Below are 13127 nucleotides of genomic sequence, written 5' to 3'. Positions count from 1 at the left end.
TGAAAGTGACTTTTGAGGAGTGCTATAGAAAATATTTTAGTAGCATTTGTGCTTCCCAGGCAAATTATCTTGGCCACAGCAAGATCCTTTGTGGACTTAGGGAATCATCTCCTTTCCTTGATTATACAAAGCTCTTCTTCCCTGCATATAAAATGCACACAGTAAACAAGCTGAAAGACATTCTTTTCTCTAATCTTCCTGTCACCACCTAAAATTACTGTTTGTATCATAGTAGCTTAAAACCCAGACTAACTTTGTTTAGTTGATGGTTCTATATTAATAGTTTATTGAAAAGTAGGCAACTTTTTATTTGGCTGATGTTTCTCCAATCTTGTAGCCTCTTGAATTTGGCTCTGGACATTGTAAAAATAGAAGTTTTTTGTTCACACTAGTAATATTGTATCACTTCAGATTGCTGCTTTCCCCATGAAATAACGCTGTCTATGTGGGAGGTTAGGTTGGCATAACTACATGGGTCTGGATTTTTCACGAGCAGCGTAGAGGTGTATCGTGTAGACCAGATCTTAAGGGACAAACGGAGCATGTGTGTCCCCGACTATCATGGCTAATCACCATTGATGGACTTATCCCTCCTGCGTTTATCTAATCCTTTTTTGAACTCAGGTTTGTACCTCATCATGAGAAGATATTGTAAGCAATGTAACTATCTCAAAAGACTAACGTTAGTGCAGTGACTTTCAACCTGTGGTCCGCGGACTCCTAGGGGTATGCAGACTGTTTAAGATTTTCAAAGGGGTCCACACCTGTATTTAAAATTTGTTAGGGGACCACAAATTGAAAAAAGGTTGAAAACCACTGCATTAGTGAATTCTGGCTTCTAAAAAAGCATTTTCTGCCAGGCATTGGTGTTTTTCATGCCAGGAACAAACACATGAAATTAAATATTTCCAGTATATGTGTTGGTGTCAAACAAGTTATGTTAAGGAAGTTAGCTTTCCAGGGACATCGACTAGCACTGTTCAAAAGTTCATAAATTTTAATATTTATATGTAAAAGTTCAGAAGTTACCATTCAGTTAAAAGTGTATTTTTCTTCAGTATGTACATCAAAAATTATTATGATTAGATCAGTTGGACCTCTCCCTCTAAGTGTATCTAACCTTTATTGCTCCGCTTTACCATTCCTCTTGCTTAAAGATATCTAGCTGTATGTTATACCTACTAACTTTATTAGTTGGGGATTGGTCCTGCTTTGAGCAGGGGGTCGGACTAGATGACCTCCTGAGGTACCTTCCAACCCCGATATTCTATGATTCTAACTTCATGCTCTTTTTTGCCATATAACTTCATTTGATTGCTTGTTTTGAGTGAACCAGCTCTGCTTGAATCACTTCAGGGTGTGTGTGTGTGTTGAGAGAGAAGAAAAAAAACACGTTTTTAGATGAAGTGAAGAAGCGTAACTCCTTACCACAATGAGTAGTTGAGATGATCCCTTTCCTGGTCGCTATGATATCTAAACGGCTCCACCTTGATCTGTAGTCTGTCTTTGCGTTTGCATCCCACAGAATTTTTTTAGTTGTTTGCATTATTAGTCTCACAGACTACTCAAATCTCTGTAAGTCTTGTATCATTGTCCTTTGTGTTTGGACGCTCCCCAAACCTCTATATTTAAAAACAAATATTTAGTATCCCAGTGAGGGCCCGGGCCCAGTCCTGCTCCTGCATAAGTCAGTTTCCGATTGACTTCACTGGAATGAGAATTCAAGGACCAGACTTGTTCAAGTACTGAGCGCAACGTTCCCTCTGATTTTCTCCATCCATGTGCGGAATGGATTTTATGTGCACCAAAAGGAGGTGATGTGTGGCAGGGCCTCTCCCTGCTGCAGCAGTCCCTGGACCAGGGCCGTGGGAGAGGTGCCTCTCCCCGCTGCAGCAGCTCTGGGGCCACGGGAGAGGCACCCCAAACTCCCCCTCTTCTCCCCCCACCCCTCTCTCCTCTCCAGGCCCCTGTGGCTGCATGGCTCTGCTCATCAGATGTGCAGTCGACAGGCTCCTGTGCAGCCGCGCAGGCGTGCACGTTAGAGGGAACACAGACTGAGCGCTCTCAGTGGGGGCTGGATTTTCAAAATAGTCCAGAACCTCTTGTGAGTCAGAGCTTCTGGGTGTTGAGCTGGGAAAAATGTATCTTAACTCTTGAAAACCTGGCTCCAGTTCTATGCACTGGGCCCTTCTGAAAATTCTGGCCTAAATAGCAAAGAAATCCTGTACAAGAAAAATAAACCTTGTACTGTGTTTATAATGCAAAAAGTTAGGAAAATATCAACGGTAATTATCTCTAATCATAGTGCTCTCTCATACAATATCTGATGCCAAGCTGCACATTAAATACAGAAATGTTAACTGTAACTTCAGATTTCCTGAGTTCTTCATGTGTTATGTCATTGTATTAACGTGTTTCTTACAATCTCCTGGATTTTGGCGGGAGAAACATTTAACAATCTCGCAGTCAGAAAAACATTTGCCTTTCAGTAACTGCACTTCAAAATAGATGCATTGTGCATTTCAGCATGTATATGTGTTTGTATTCATTTAACCTGTTCAGATATTTATCATTTTAGAAATGAATGTGGCAAGTCATTGAAAAGAATGGATTTATCAATTAATACCCCAAAGTGTCTTTTGTGTAGCACAATTAATGACATTAGAGGTAGAGCAGAGCAAAAATATTTCGGCAAATAGTTTATTTGCTGAAAAATACAGTTTTGGTAGACTCAAAACTATTTGTGTTGAGTTTGACTAATAGTTTCGACTGAACCAAAAAAACCATAAAAATTTCAAAACTAAATGTCAGAAAATGGCAGAGGAGGACAGCTGCCTTCTTTATAACCTTAATCCCAGTGGGTAAGGTACTCCCCTGGGATTTGGGAGGCCGAGGTTCTATTTCTCCACCTCTGCCTGATGTGGAGAAGGGATTTAAAACTGGGTCTCCCACACTAGGGGTGGGGGTGTTGTCCCAGCCATTGGGCTATGGGATATTCTGATATGGATCTTTCTCAGTCTGTTCTGTTGAAGATGATCTACTTTTTATAAAAAAAGCTCATTGGGGTAGGGACTTAAACTTAAGTCTCCCACATCCTAGGTCAGTGCCCTAACTCCTGCGCTATAGTCATTCTGTCTTTCTCTGGTCCAGTGACTGTTTAATGTCATGAATGATGGTGAATTTCCACTGTGAATTACAGTTGTCTCTTGGCCAGGAAAAGAGAGTAAGAATTACTCTATAGCCTGTTAGGGCACTTACCTAGGATGTGAGGGACCCAGGTTCAAATCCCTACTCCAATGACTATTTATAAAGAGTGGAACACTTCACCAGGCGAGATTGAGAGGGACCCAAATAATGCATGTTTAAAAATCTCTGCTCCCAGTTGTATATTGGCACACATCTACTCTTATTTGAACCTTTTGTAAACCTAAATTATCACTTTGTTCTTTGGTAGTGACTTGTAGCTTAAGTATTAATAAAACTAATGGATTTTAATATTGGGAATTTTCTGAAAGGCATGTTTATACATTGTATTCAAAATGTTTCACAATTGTATAATTTAATTCCTTTAACTTTGTATTCACAAAAGTTAAATGATCTTTTGTAAAATTTTTGCAGGCAATTTTATGCTATAATTATAAACAATTGTATTTTGTTAGTATTAATAGTTCAAGAGAAACATCTTGTAATTCATCTAAGTAGGTCAGGTTTTTTTGTAGAACGAAGATTAGAGTACTTCCATTTTCACTCTTGTTCTTCGAGGAAAGCTTTTATTTTAATATTCTTGACCAATCCTTATGCCAAGCAAGTAAATTAGATTTTCTTGTTAACATTGTAGTCTGCCCTTTCAGTGACTACTTATTAGGTATGCATTTGCGTAACATCTTAATATTTTCTGCTTAGATTAAAGTAATGTCTTATGTTATAGATAAGGAAATAACAAAAATGAACAGCCCACTGTTGCTTTATTGGTCATCCCTGGAGGAAAAGGACTTATTGTCAAAGTAATTTTCATGTCAAGATTTGTAGATTTCTTAATCATCTGATTACAGAAGAATCCTTGCCAGTGTAGACAATAGCAACAAACGGCATGTTGTCTTTGTAGGAGCAACATAATTTAAATCTGACATGGCCCACATTTATTTAGAGAACTTAATATTTTCTTTTAATAACAAAAATGGATCATAGTTAATTTTGTCTTTTTTTAATCTTACCCCATCCTGTATTCTTAGTGCTAGAAGTCAGTTGTTGATTTAGAGAGTTAGAACACCTGCTGCCATAAAGTCATTCCATATATAATGGACAGAAATTATTATAAAAACCAATGTACTGTATTGGTACAGATTTCATTATAACAAGTGTTTATTAGGTGGAGGTCACTATAGCTGTTGAGTATAGCTTGCATGGCTTAGATTACAAGCAGTTATTTCTCAAATATATGCCATCTGTTCCAGAAAAAAAGAGTTGTAAAAGTAATTCAAACAAAGGCCCGCTTTCACAAATTGACTTCAGATACAGTGATGATAAAAAGAAAACTCTGTGGGGGAAAAAAACATTGGATGAAAAGTTCACTAATCTTTTTTAGCATGTGTATAATTTGTCACATTCAAAGTTTTAGTCTTGGAAGGATTAGATTTTTATAGGTAAATGTCTTTAAACGACAATTTACCATACACACAAACTGGTGAAAAAATATTTCCATCAATGATGATTGAAATTTACATATAGGCTAAGTGAGAAATGCTGCTTGAGAACTTGATTTAAGCATATTTGTATATTTTGACAGGTGATGACAATTTGTGTTTTAATAGCTATAAAGCTTTAACTGTTCAAATCTCAATATCTGCTGTCATTAAATTGTCACCCCTTTTGCCTGATCACCATAATTTCCCTCAACTGTGAAAACTTAAATAGATTAAAATAAAAATGCTTAAAAATAAACAGTATCATCTCTCAAAATTATTACAAAAAAAAATTGAATTCTGCCAAGCCTAGTTGTATTTCTGACTGTTGAAGAGGAAAAATACAGAAAGACAGAGAGCTGTTTGTATGGCCACTTTGACTAGTGTTGTTAGCAGTGGCTGGCAAAAGGAAAATGGCTTCAGAAGGTAAACCCCTCTTTCTCCTGTTACATTTTGAATTGTGTTCAGAATAGGAACTTATTTTTGGTAAATACCAAAAGTCGTGCAGTAACTTATGACTGACAGTATTTTGCTTATTGTGAAGTAAATCTGGAATTACCCATTCTAAATTTGAGATTTAACCAGGAAGAGCAGACTGTAACTGTGTTCTTAAAACTCACTTTTTCTTTAATAGCTTTTAAACAGAGTACTGTGGAGAGAGACACTTCTTATGTTAAATTATTTTCTTGTCTTTTTGTGAGAAACCTGAAATGAAAAGGGGATTCCTGGGTTTTGTCATTTAAGAAGACTGGTGGAGAAGAAAAGTAGAATTCTTGAAAAGTTGTATCTAAGAGAAATGTACCTAATAATGAATAAAAATCTAGCATGTTGTTGGGTTGTTTTTTTTTTCCCCTGAGCCTCAAAGAAACTAGGGATAGTAACCAAATTCAAGAAATAGATGAAAATCTAATTGTCTGCTCGTGAAAAGAAGAGTATTTCTATATTAGTAACTGAAAGAAACAAATAGATTTTTAGCCTAGTCATATCTAAATACTATACCAGTATGGTTAGTAATTAAATAACTTGAGTGCTTCTTATTAACTCAATACTGGTTATGTCTGGGGTAAAACTGAGATGAGTGTTAGCCCAGGATATACAGTACTGATCAAGTTAAGAATCCTCCCCACCAAATGATCTAAATTCACTTCACTGCAATCACAATGGAGGGAGAAACCTCTAGGGAGCTGTGGTTTAACAATACAAATACTACTACAACCAAAGCCACTCACAGAATCTGCAGTGATAAATAGTATATTTGTGGTGTAGTGCTTGTAGATATGTATGGTGCATTGTCCTGTTACCTTTTGGATACTTATACTTTTGACATTTTTTTCCCCTTACAGAATTCCAAAAATAAAAAGACCGATCTTGAAATTCAGATGCTTAGTTTAACAATGTGACTGATAATTTAATGCAAAGGTTAGGCGGTGTTTAAAGTTCATTAATTTGTATTATAACTATTAATTAAAATTACTTAAATTAACCATTACGTTTATAGATGATCAGACACTATCAGCGAAACTTGATCTTTGCTTTCACCTCTGTAGCTCTTACAATAAACGTAATTCTATTTTGAATTTTAAAGAATGTATAAAAATGGTTTAAGTCTTTATAGTGTGTGGAATTATACACGTTGGTAACTGCAGTACAACAATGGTAAACATCCAAGCCCAATGACTTGAGTTTTTAGTTGGAAGTTGAGTCACAGACCATTGGATGAAGAGTTAGTTGTCAAGCTGTCTTGTCTGAACAAAATGTAAAGTTTAAAGTAAATTAAATCCAAGATATAAATTTTGATTATTCTGTTAATAATGAAGGGATTAACATTCACATGGTAAATGTTTTAGCTGTAGACTTTAATCCTCTTTGCAACTGAAAAGAAGCATCACAATAGGCAAAAATTACATGAACATATTGATAGAGGAGCATGCATGTTTTCTTCATTGATTAGTTTATATTAGTTATGGAGTTTCAACTTTTTGTGGATTTAATTTGATTTGTTGTAACAACAAAATGAGTTCATGTGAACACATTATTAAGTATTACAGCGGTGTATATGGAGAAATGAGTTTCTCATGTAAAAGGTAATCACGGAACATGGATGGCCCTAAATCTTTTCTTATCCCTAAAGCCTCTTCTTTATTTCTTACATGACTGCATTATTTTTTTTGGAACAGCTTTTAGTTTCCTTAAAAGATAGCATTATACCATGTTTATCCTAAAGCTTTGGTCAGATCCACAGATTCAGAACATTTTGTTTGAGACTTCATCAAAAAAAATAAGCCAAAGCAGATGCTTAGCGAAAGAATATTCATCATAGAGCTGATTTTGCTTTTACTATAGCTTTGGGACATGTTGCACTCTACAAAATTGAGATTCTTCTGCTGAATGCAAGTTTTAAAATCGGTATTTTGAAAAAGTAAGTGCTTCTTCATAGATATTCATGGAAGCTATAAAAAAAAAAAAGTGCCCTACCTTTGTTTATAAGATGTTAAATTGAAACTGATCTTAATAGGTTATAACTATAGCATGTATGCAAAAGGGAATTTTTCAGGAAATGAGACCAGTCTTTTTGTTTTCAGAAATTCCATGGGTGACACTCTGAGGTTGGTCAGCGGAGTTCAGCACCCTGGCTCTGCAGGAGGACTCTATGAAACAACTCAGCACTTCAATGATATCAAAGAGCATCTTCATATAGTAAAGAGGGACATTGAGCATTTAGTACAGCGAAATATGGTAATTTGCGTACTGGCTGCAGAAATTCAGCATATGGCTGTTACTGAAATGTTGGGAAAAGCCAGCATGTAATTTATTGAACAATTAATCTTTCATTAAGCTGCTCTGCTGAAACTGTTTTGCCTTAACTGCATGATCAGTGTTTTGATAAGAGGCATAAAAGGCATGATATTTTTAACTGCCTTAACTTGAAATCGCATTTATAATGTGTATGCAATTCTTGAATTAATATAAATGGCCAGTTAAATGCACAACTGCCCATTTGAGCATGCAGAGTTCTCAATGTCTGCTGTTGTGCTAATTGCACACTCAAATACAAACATTGTTCAGAATCTGATCAAAAATAAATGTTGTGACCAATTAGAAGGTAATTCCTCAGAATACACTAATTTTTTTTTCCTAATTGCGTGAAGAGGACCTACAGTAATTGTTATAGCTAATGCTTAATAATTAGAAAAACCCTTTTATTATAAAGGTACCTGTCAGTGCATGGGGGCACATACGCTATTTTTATCATACTCGCAAAGCAAGAGCTGCAATAGTTTAAAAACCCAGCTGTAAGAAGCTGTGTGGGAATTGCTGTGAAATACTGCATATTAGTTGCTTTAGTATGGCTGTTTGAATATTTACCTATACAGTAGCCTGAAACTTGTAACCTTTGGAATCACTCAGTCTTGGTGGTGTGTGTTTTTTGGGGGTTTTTTTTTTTGTTTGGTTTTTTTTAGTGATGCAATGTTTTCTTTGTAAACTGGGAACGTTGATTCAAATAATTTCCTATTTGTCCATCTAATGTATTTAGCAGAGCTCCATCCATAATAGACAGGTCCTGTCTTTGGTAACAGGCCTGAGATGCATTCTGAGTAAATGCATCTCAAATATTTTTTGGCTATGCCATATTTAACTTCTGTATTTACAAAGCAAAAACTCTTGGAATTTCCGAAAAACTGAAAGAAAAGGTCGGTACCTTTTGTCCCACAACCTGATGAGTTCCCCTAACAATGGCACATTATTTTTCTTTTCACCAGTTTCTAAGACCATAAGTAACTGGCTTCAGCATGTGCTTCAGTAATAACATCATCTGCAGACTTCGCAGCTGCCCCTATTGCTGCGAGGAAAGTCCAAGCGTGCTGGTGTGCTTTAACATGGAGAGTATTTTGTATATAGCTCAGGCATTCAGAGCTTCCCAACTACAGTCCAGATATGCTCAAATAAATATGGTCTCTAAGGTGCCACAAGTCCTCCTTTTCTTTTTGCGGATACAGACTAACACGGCTGCTACTCTGTGTCCAGATTAGATAATTCAAGGCCCCTTCACCACTGTTGCGCTCAAATGGCTTATGAGTTCTGCAAGAAATTATTATGTCTGGGGTGCTTAACTAAAAATGTATCCTCATACTCCCAGCCTCCAAGTAACTTCAATCTGTTCAGCTCTTGTACGCAAAAATAAAAACAGTTACATCTTGAGTCTCCTACCCACATACTCCTTCACTTCCCCTGTTCTTTCTATAAACCTGTACATGCAACTTTCTTTTGAAAATGTTGTTTTTTAAAATAGCAGTCTTAAAAATTCAGTTGGCATCTTTCTGCATTATCTTAACAAATTTTTGCTTTCTAGCCATCAAATGAGAAACCAAAGTGTCCAGAATTACCACCGTTTCCATCATGCCTATCTACAACTCACTTCTTCATTTTTGTAGCAGTTCAAACAGTGTTGTTCATCGGTTATATCATGTACAGGTAAGTTAATCTTTAAAAGATTGATAGTTTTAAGTACAGTTAAAGTGACCATATTAATCTTTTTTTTTTTCAAAACAAACTTGTATTATTAAGTTAGATTTTTAAATTTTTTTATTATATATTGGCACAAACTATTTGTCCAGGCTGACAAATTAAAATAGCATATTCAGCTTTCCTCTTTGTTGTATGTATCCCTTAGCACAGTGCTACATTGTTAAACTCAAACATGGCAGAGCAATCTTTTTAACTATTTCAGTTAAACTTTCTCAAAATACACTAACACTTTTTTTATGCATTGGGCTTGGTTTTCTAAAATATGTTTTGGGGGGGGGGGGAGGTGGGTTTTTTGTTTTTTATAAAACCTAAATTTTGGGTTGAATGTTCTGTTAACCAATCTGATGTCCCTGATCGTGCCATGCTTGCAATGTAATTGAAGCTTTATTGGAAAAACAATGAGTAGCCTTCTCACGTACTAAGTTCTTCGTGCATTATCTTCTGCCCTTTTTTTTTTTTTAGGAGTCAGCAAGAAGCAGCAGCCAAAAAGTTCTTTTGATGATCTGTTCCTTTTGTGTGTATATGCCTGCAGTATGTATGCACAGAATATTACATAAGTCTGTAAATGAGGGAAATTCTAGTGTTGAAAATGCTTCAATATTGTAAATTATTGAATTTTTGTTAAACGAAATAAGTTCTTGTTTAAAACATTAATACTGTGGTTAAAAACAGCCCTTGGAGAAATGGAGAAAGTACAAAGGAAAACTGTGGACCTTACTTTATTATTATTTTTTTTTTTTAAACGTTTCTGGTAGATACTTGGACTTGACCATGATACTCCTATTGTTTTATCAATAAGTTTCCAAGGTAGAGAATTGGGATATAGAGGTCCAGTTGCTATTGCTGAGTATTTCACGTCCAATGATTTGTGCAGAAAAATATATTTAAGCATCCTGACATACGAGATTTCTTTTAAATAAAAAATTGCATTCCTCTAATTTGGGGGGAAAAGCATTGTTATAAATCTTTTATTTTTCATTTGGATTTCAGTTTGGTAACGATTTAGTGGCTTGTAGATCTAAATTTCACAAGAGTCTATAGAAATAACTTGGTAATGTGTGGACCCTGAAAGACAAAGGCTTTTAATAACAGTCTGACTAGTAGCTGCTGGAGCGTAGAACAAAGGCTCTCTATGCAGAACAAGCAAACAAAGGCTTGTCTCTTTGGAGACAATGGGAGAAAACAATACCCTCTAACAGAGTAGAGGTCCTTTTAAGCAGTTGTGTGGGGATTGTTAGGGTTATAGTAGTTTCATGACTGACCGTAATTTTATAAAGTGATTAATGGAACCTCTCTGACAAAGAGATAATATTGCTGATATTTCTTAAACTCCAGTTGAGATAAGGGCATATTTAGATTGACAAATGCCTTTATTTTTATAAGTGGTTTCATGACTCTAATCGAAATATCACAGTGGAGAGACTGCTTAATATTTTACATAGTAAGTGTTGAAAGCTAGGAGTTTTGCGTACACATTTCCTACTTCCTCACAAGCCGTTGCCTCAGATGTGTTTTGCTGTTAGTCCAGCAACTCTTACTGAACCAGTATTGTGTAAGTTAACTAAGTGTTCAGTCTGATGGATTTGAAGATTGTTTAATACTGTTTATCATGTGAACATTTGCTTCAGGGACAAAATGGAACAGATGCTCAAATTAGTAATAAGAAAAGGATTCACTCTACTTTGTTTACATATCCATAGTAATCTGTTCTTGAGTAGCTCTCCTACAGAGTTAAAGTATTTCTAAGTTTCTGCAAGGCACATGATGAAAACTGGACGTTGCGACTTCAGTTTTTTATTACAGAATGTGTTGGACTCGATACGTGCAGAAATTGTCTAGAACTTAATGTATGCAACTTTGACTCCTTTGGAGGAGGCAACACATGCTGTCAAGTTCAGTGTCATGAAAAACTATTTGTTAGTATTGTGCCTGAGAATTTGGAAAAATAATAAATCTATGCAATATATTTTTGTTACTTAAATTAAACTATCCTATAAATGTGGGTGTCTGTGCTCTACCAATAAAGTGTGATTAGATCCTTTCCACACCTATTTGTATAGCTAAGGTATGTGATACACTATAAATGGTATAATTTAATAAATTTACTTAAATTATGGGGAGGCTTTATTTACTGTATGGATAGGAGAAACTACTGCCCCAAACTGATCTAGATAGATAAAGACAAGGCAATGGCAGAACGCATGTTATAGCCTACAGTAACACAAGGCAGTAATTAATTTGCTCTTTTCTCTCACCCCAGTAAGTATTTACAGGTGCCTTGGACTAAAATAAATTAATGAAGAAAATGCCAGTGTTTTATCAGATTGTTGTATTGTAGTTCATTATCTTTCCAACAATGCACAGTATTATTTCTTTCACCTCTGGCACTGGAACGTGGTCAAACAAAAAAACCTCACTTTCATGATAGATAAATAGTTAGTATGTTCTGCTGAAAGAGTAGGACCATATGAGAGATACTTTCCAGAATAAATTTGGTAAAATGATGTACAGCTCTTAAAGATATCTTCCAATTAATACATTCTTGTTTCTCCATCTTGTGAATCTCTCCAACTATGACTCATTCAATTTGAAAATTAAAATGTTGAAGCAACCAGTGGTATTGTATCTTGTGTTGGGAAGAGGAAAACACTGGAGGCAACTTGTTTCTGAATTAGCTCACTATCTAAAATTATGTCTACACTATCATGTTAAATTAAAATGCATTTATGCCACGGGTGGACCTGATCCCATGGGAAACAGTAGCAGTTTGCCATTGACTTCTGTGGAAACAGAAGGCCCAAAATGTGTAACTTTCAAAAGGTGATCGTACCTAATTCTAGCAATGAAACAATAATTCATGGGTTATCCTTGCTACTTGCTGGAGGGGTGGAAACTATAAAACATCTTGATAATTACTTGACTTTACTCTCGTTCCTACCATGACTTTGAATTGTGGCTTTTTCATCAGACTATCTTGTTTGCTAAAATACTGTTTCATTAGTGCCACTAAGTGTTGCAGTGTTGTGTACAAACACACTTGCTTTTTTCAAATAACATTTGAGTCTTAGAGAGATGGGAAAAAAAAGAGTCTGATTTTAAGTTTGAGGGGCAAATTAGCCTCGTCTGAGTCTTAAAATTGAGCATAGCAGAATAAATGGCACATAAAACTAAATTTGGAAATGGAGAGAGAATCTCAACACATTGGTGACGAGTACAGTAATTAGTCATCTGAGCCCTTTAAGCAAAATGGAAAATCACTGTTATTTAAATTGACTGTTTCCTGTTTGAGAGACTTTGACTTGTATTGATTACTGTAACACTGAAAAGGTTGTCCATCTGTTTTGGAAGTGAAGAACATAACCTTATTTGAATAAAGATTCATATTTTAGTAAACTTTTTCCCTCTGAATTTGGTACCGTAACTCCTCACTTAACGTTGTAGTTATGTTCCTGAAAAATGCTATTTTAAGCAAAATGATAAGTGAATCCAATATCCCCATAAGAATTAATGTAAATGGGAGAGGTTCCAGGGAATTTTTTTTGCCACACAAGACAGTGTGTGTGTGTGTGGTGTGTTTGTGTAAGTTTTAAACAAATAATTTAATTCTGTACACAGCAATGATGATTGTGAAGCTCGGTTGAGGTGGTGGAGTCAGAGGGTGGGATATTTCCCAGGGAATGCCTTGCTGCTAACGATGAACTAGCACTCGGCTGAGTCCTCAAGGGTAAACACATTGTTAATGTAACCTCAAACTCTACAAAGCAGCAGGAATGGAGGAAGGAGACACAATAGAGGTATGGTAGTGGCTGCAAACATTCTCTGTGGAAACTGAACCCACGCAGATGAGCCCACGCTATCCCACTGGAGTGCACCACTCTCCACTTTCCAAAGTGCAAGGGGTGGGAGGGTGTGTGTGCA

General features: G+C 35.9%; 1 protein-coding gene across 1 annotated transcript in view; it reads left to right on the top strand.

Moving 5' to 3' along the window:
* The window catches only part of LMAN1 (lectin, mannose binding 1), a 32063-nt gene extending 19461 nt beyond the window's left edge, over positions 1 to 12602 (top strand). The window contains exons 11-13 of the mRNA XM_007069425.4: positions 7265 to 7418; positions 9034 to 9155; positions 9672 to 12602. Coding sequence (XP_007069487.2) covers positions 7265 to 7418; positions 9034 to 9155; positions 9672 to 9708 — 313 coding nt within the window. The 3' untranslated portion in view covers positions 9709 to 12602. The remainder of the gene's footprint in view (positions 1 to 7264; positions 7419 to 9033; positions 9156 to 9671) is intronic.
* The last annotated feature ends 525 nt before the right edge of the window (positions 12603 to 13127 follow it).

The sequence above is a fragment of the Chelonia mydas genome, chromosome 5, assembly GCF_015237465.2.
Source record: "Chelonia mydas isolate rCheMyd1 chromosome 5, rCheMyd1.pri.v2, whole genome shotgun sequence".
Lineage (NCBI taxonomy): Eukaryota > Metazoa > Chordata > Testudines > Cheloniidae > Chelonia > Chelonia mydas.
This window is presented reverse-complemented; position numbering and strand designations above follow the sequence as displayed.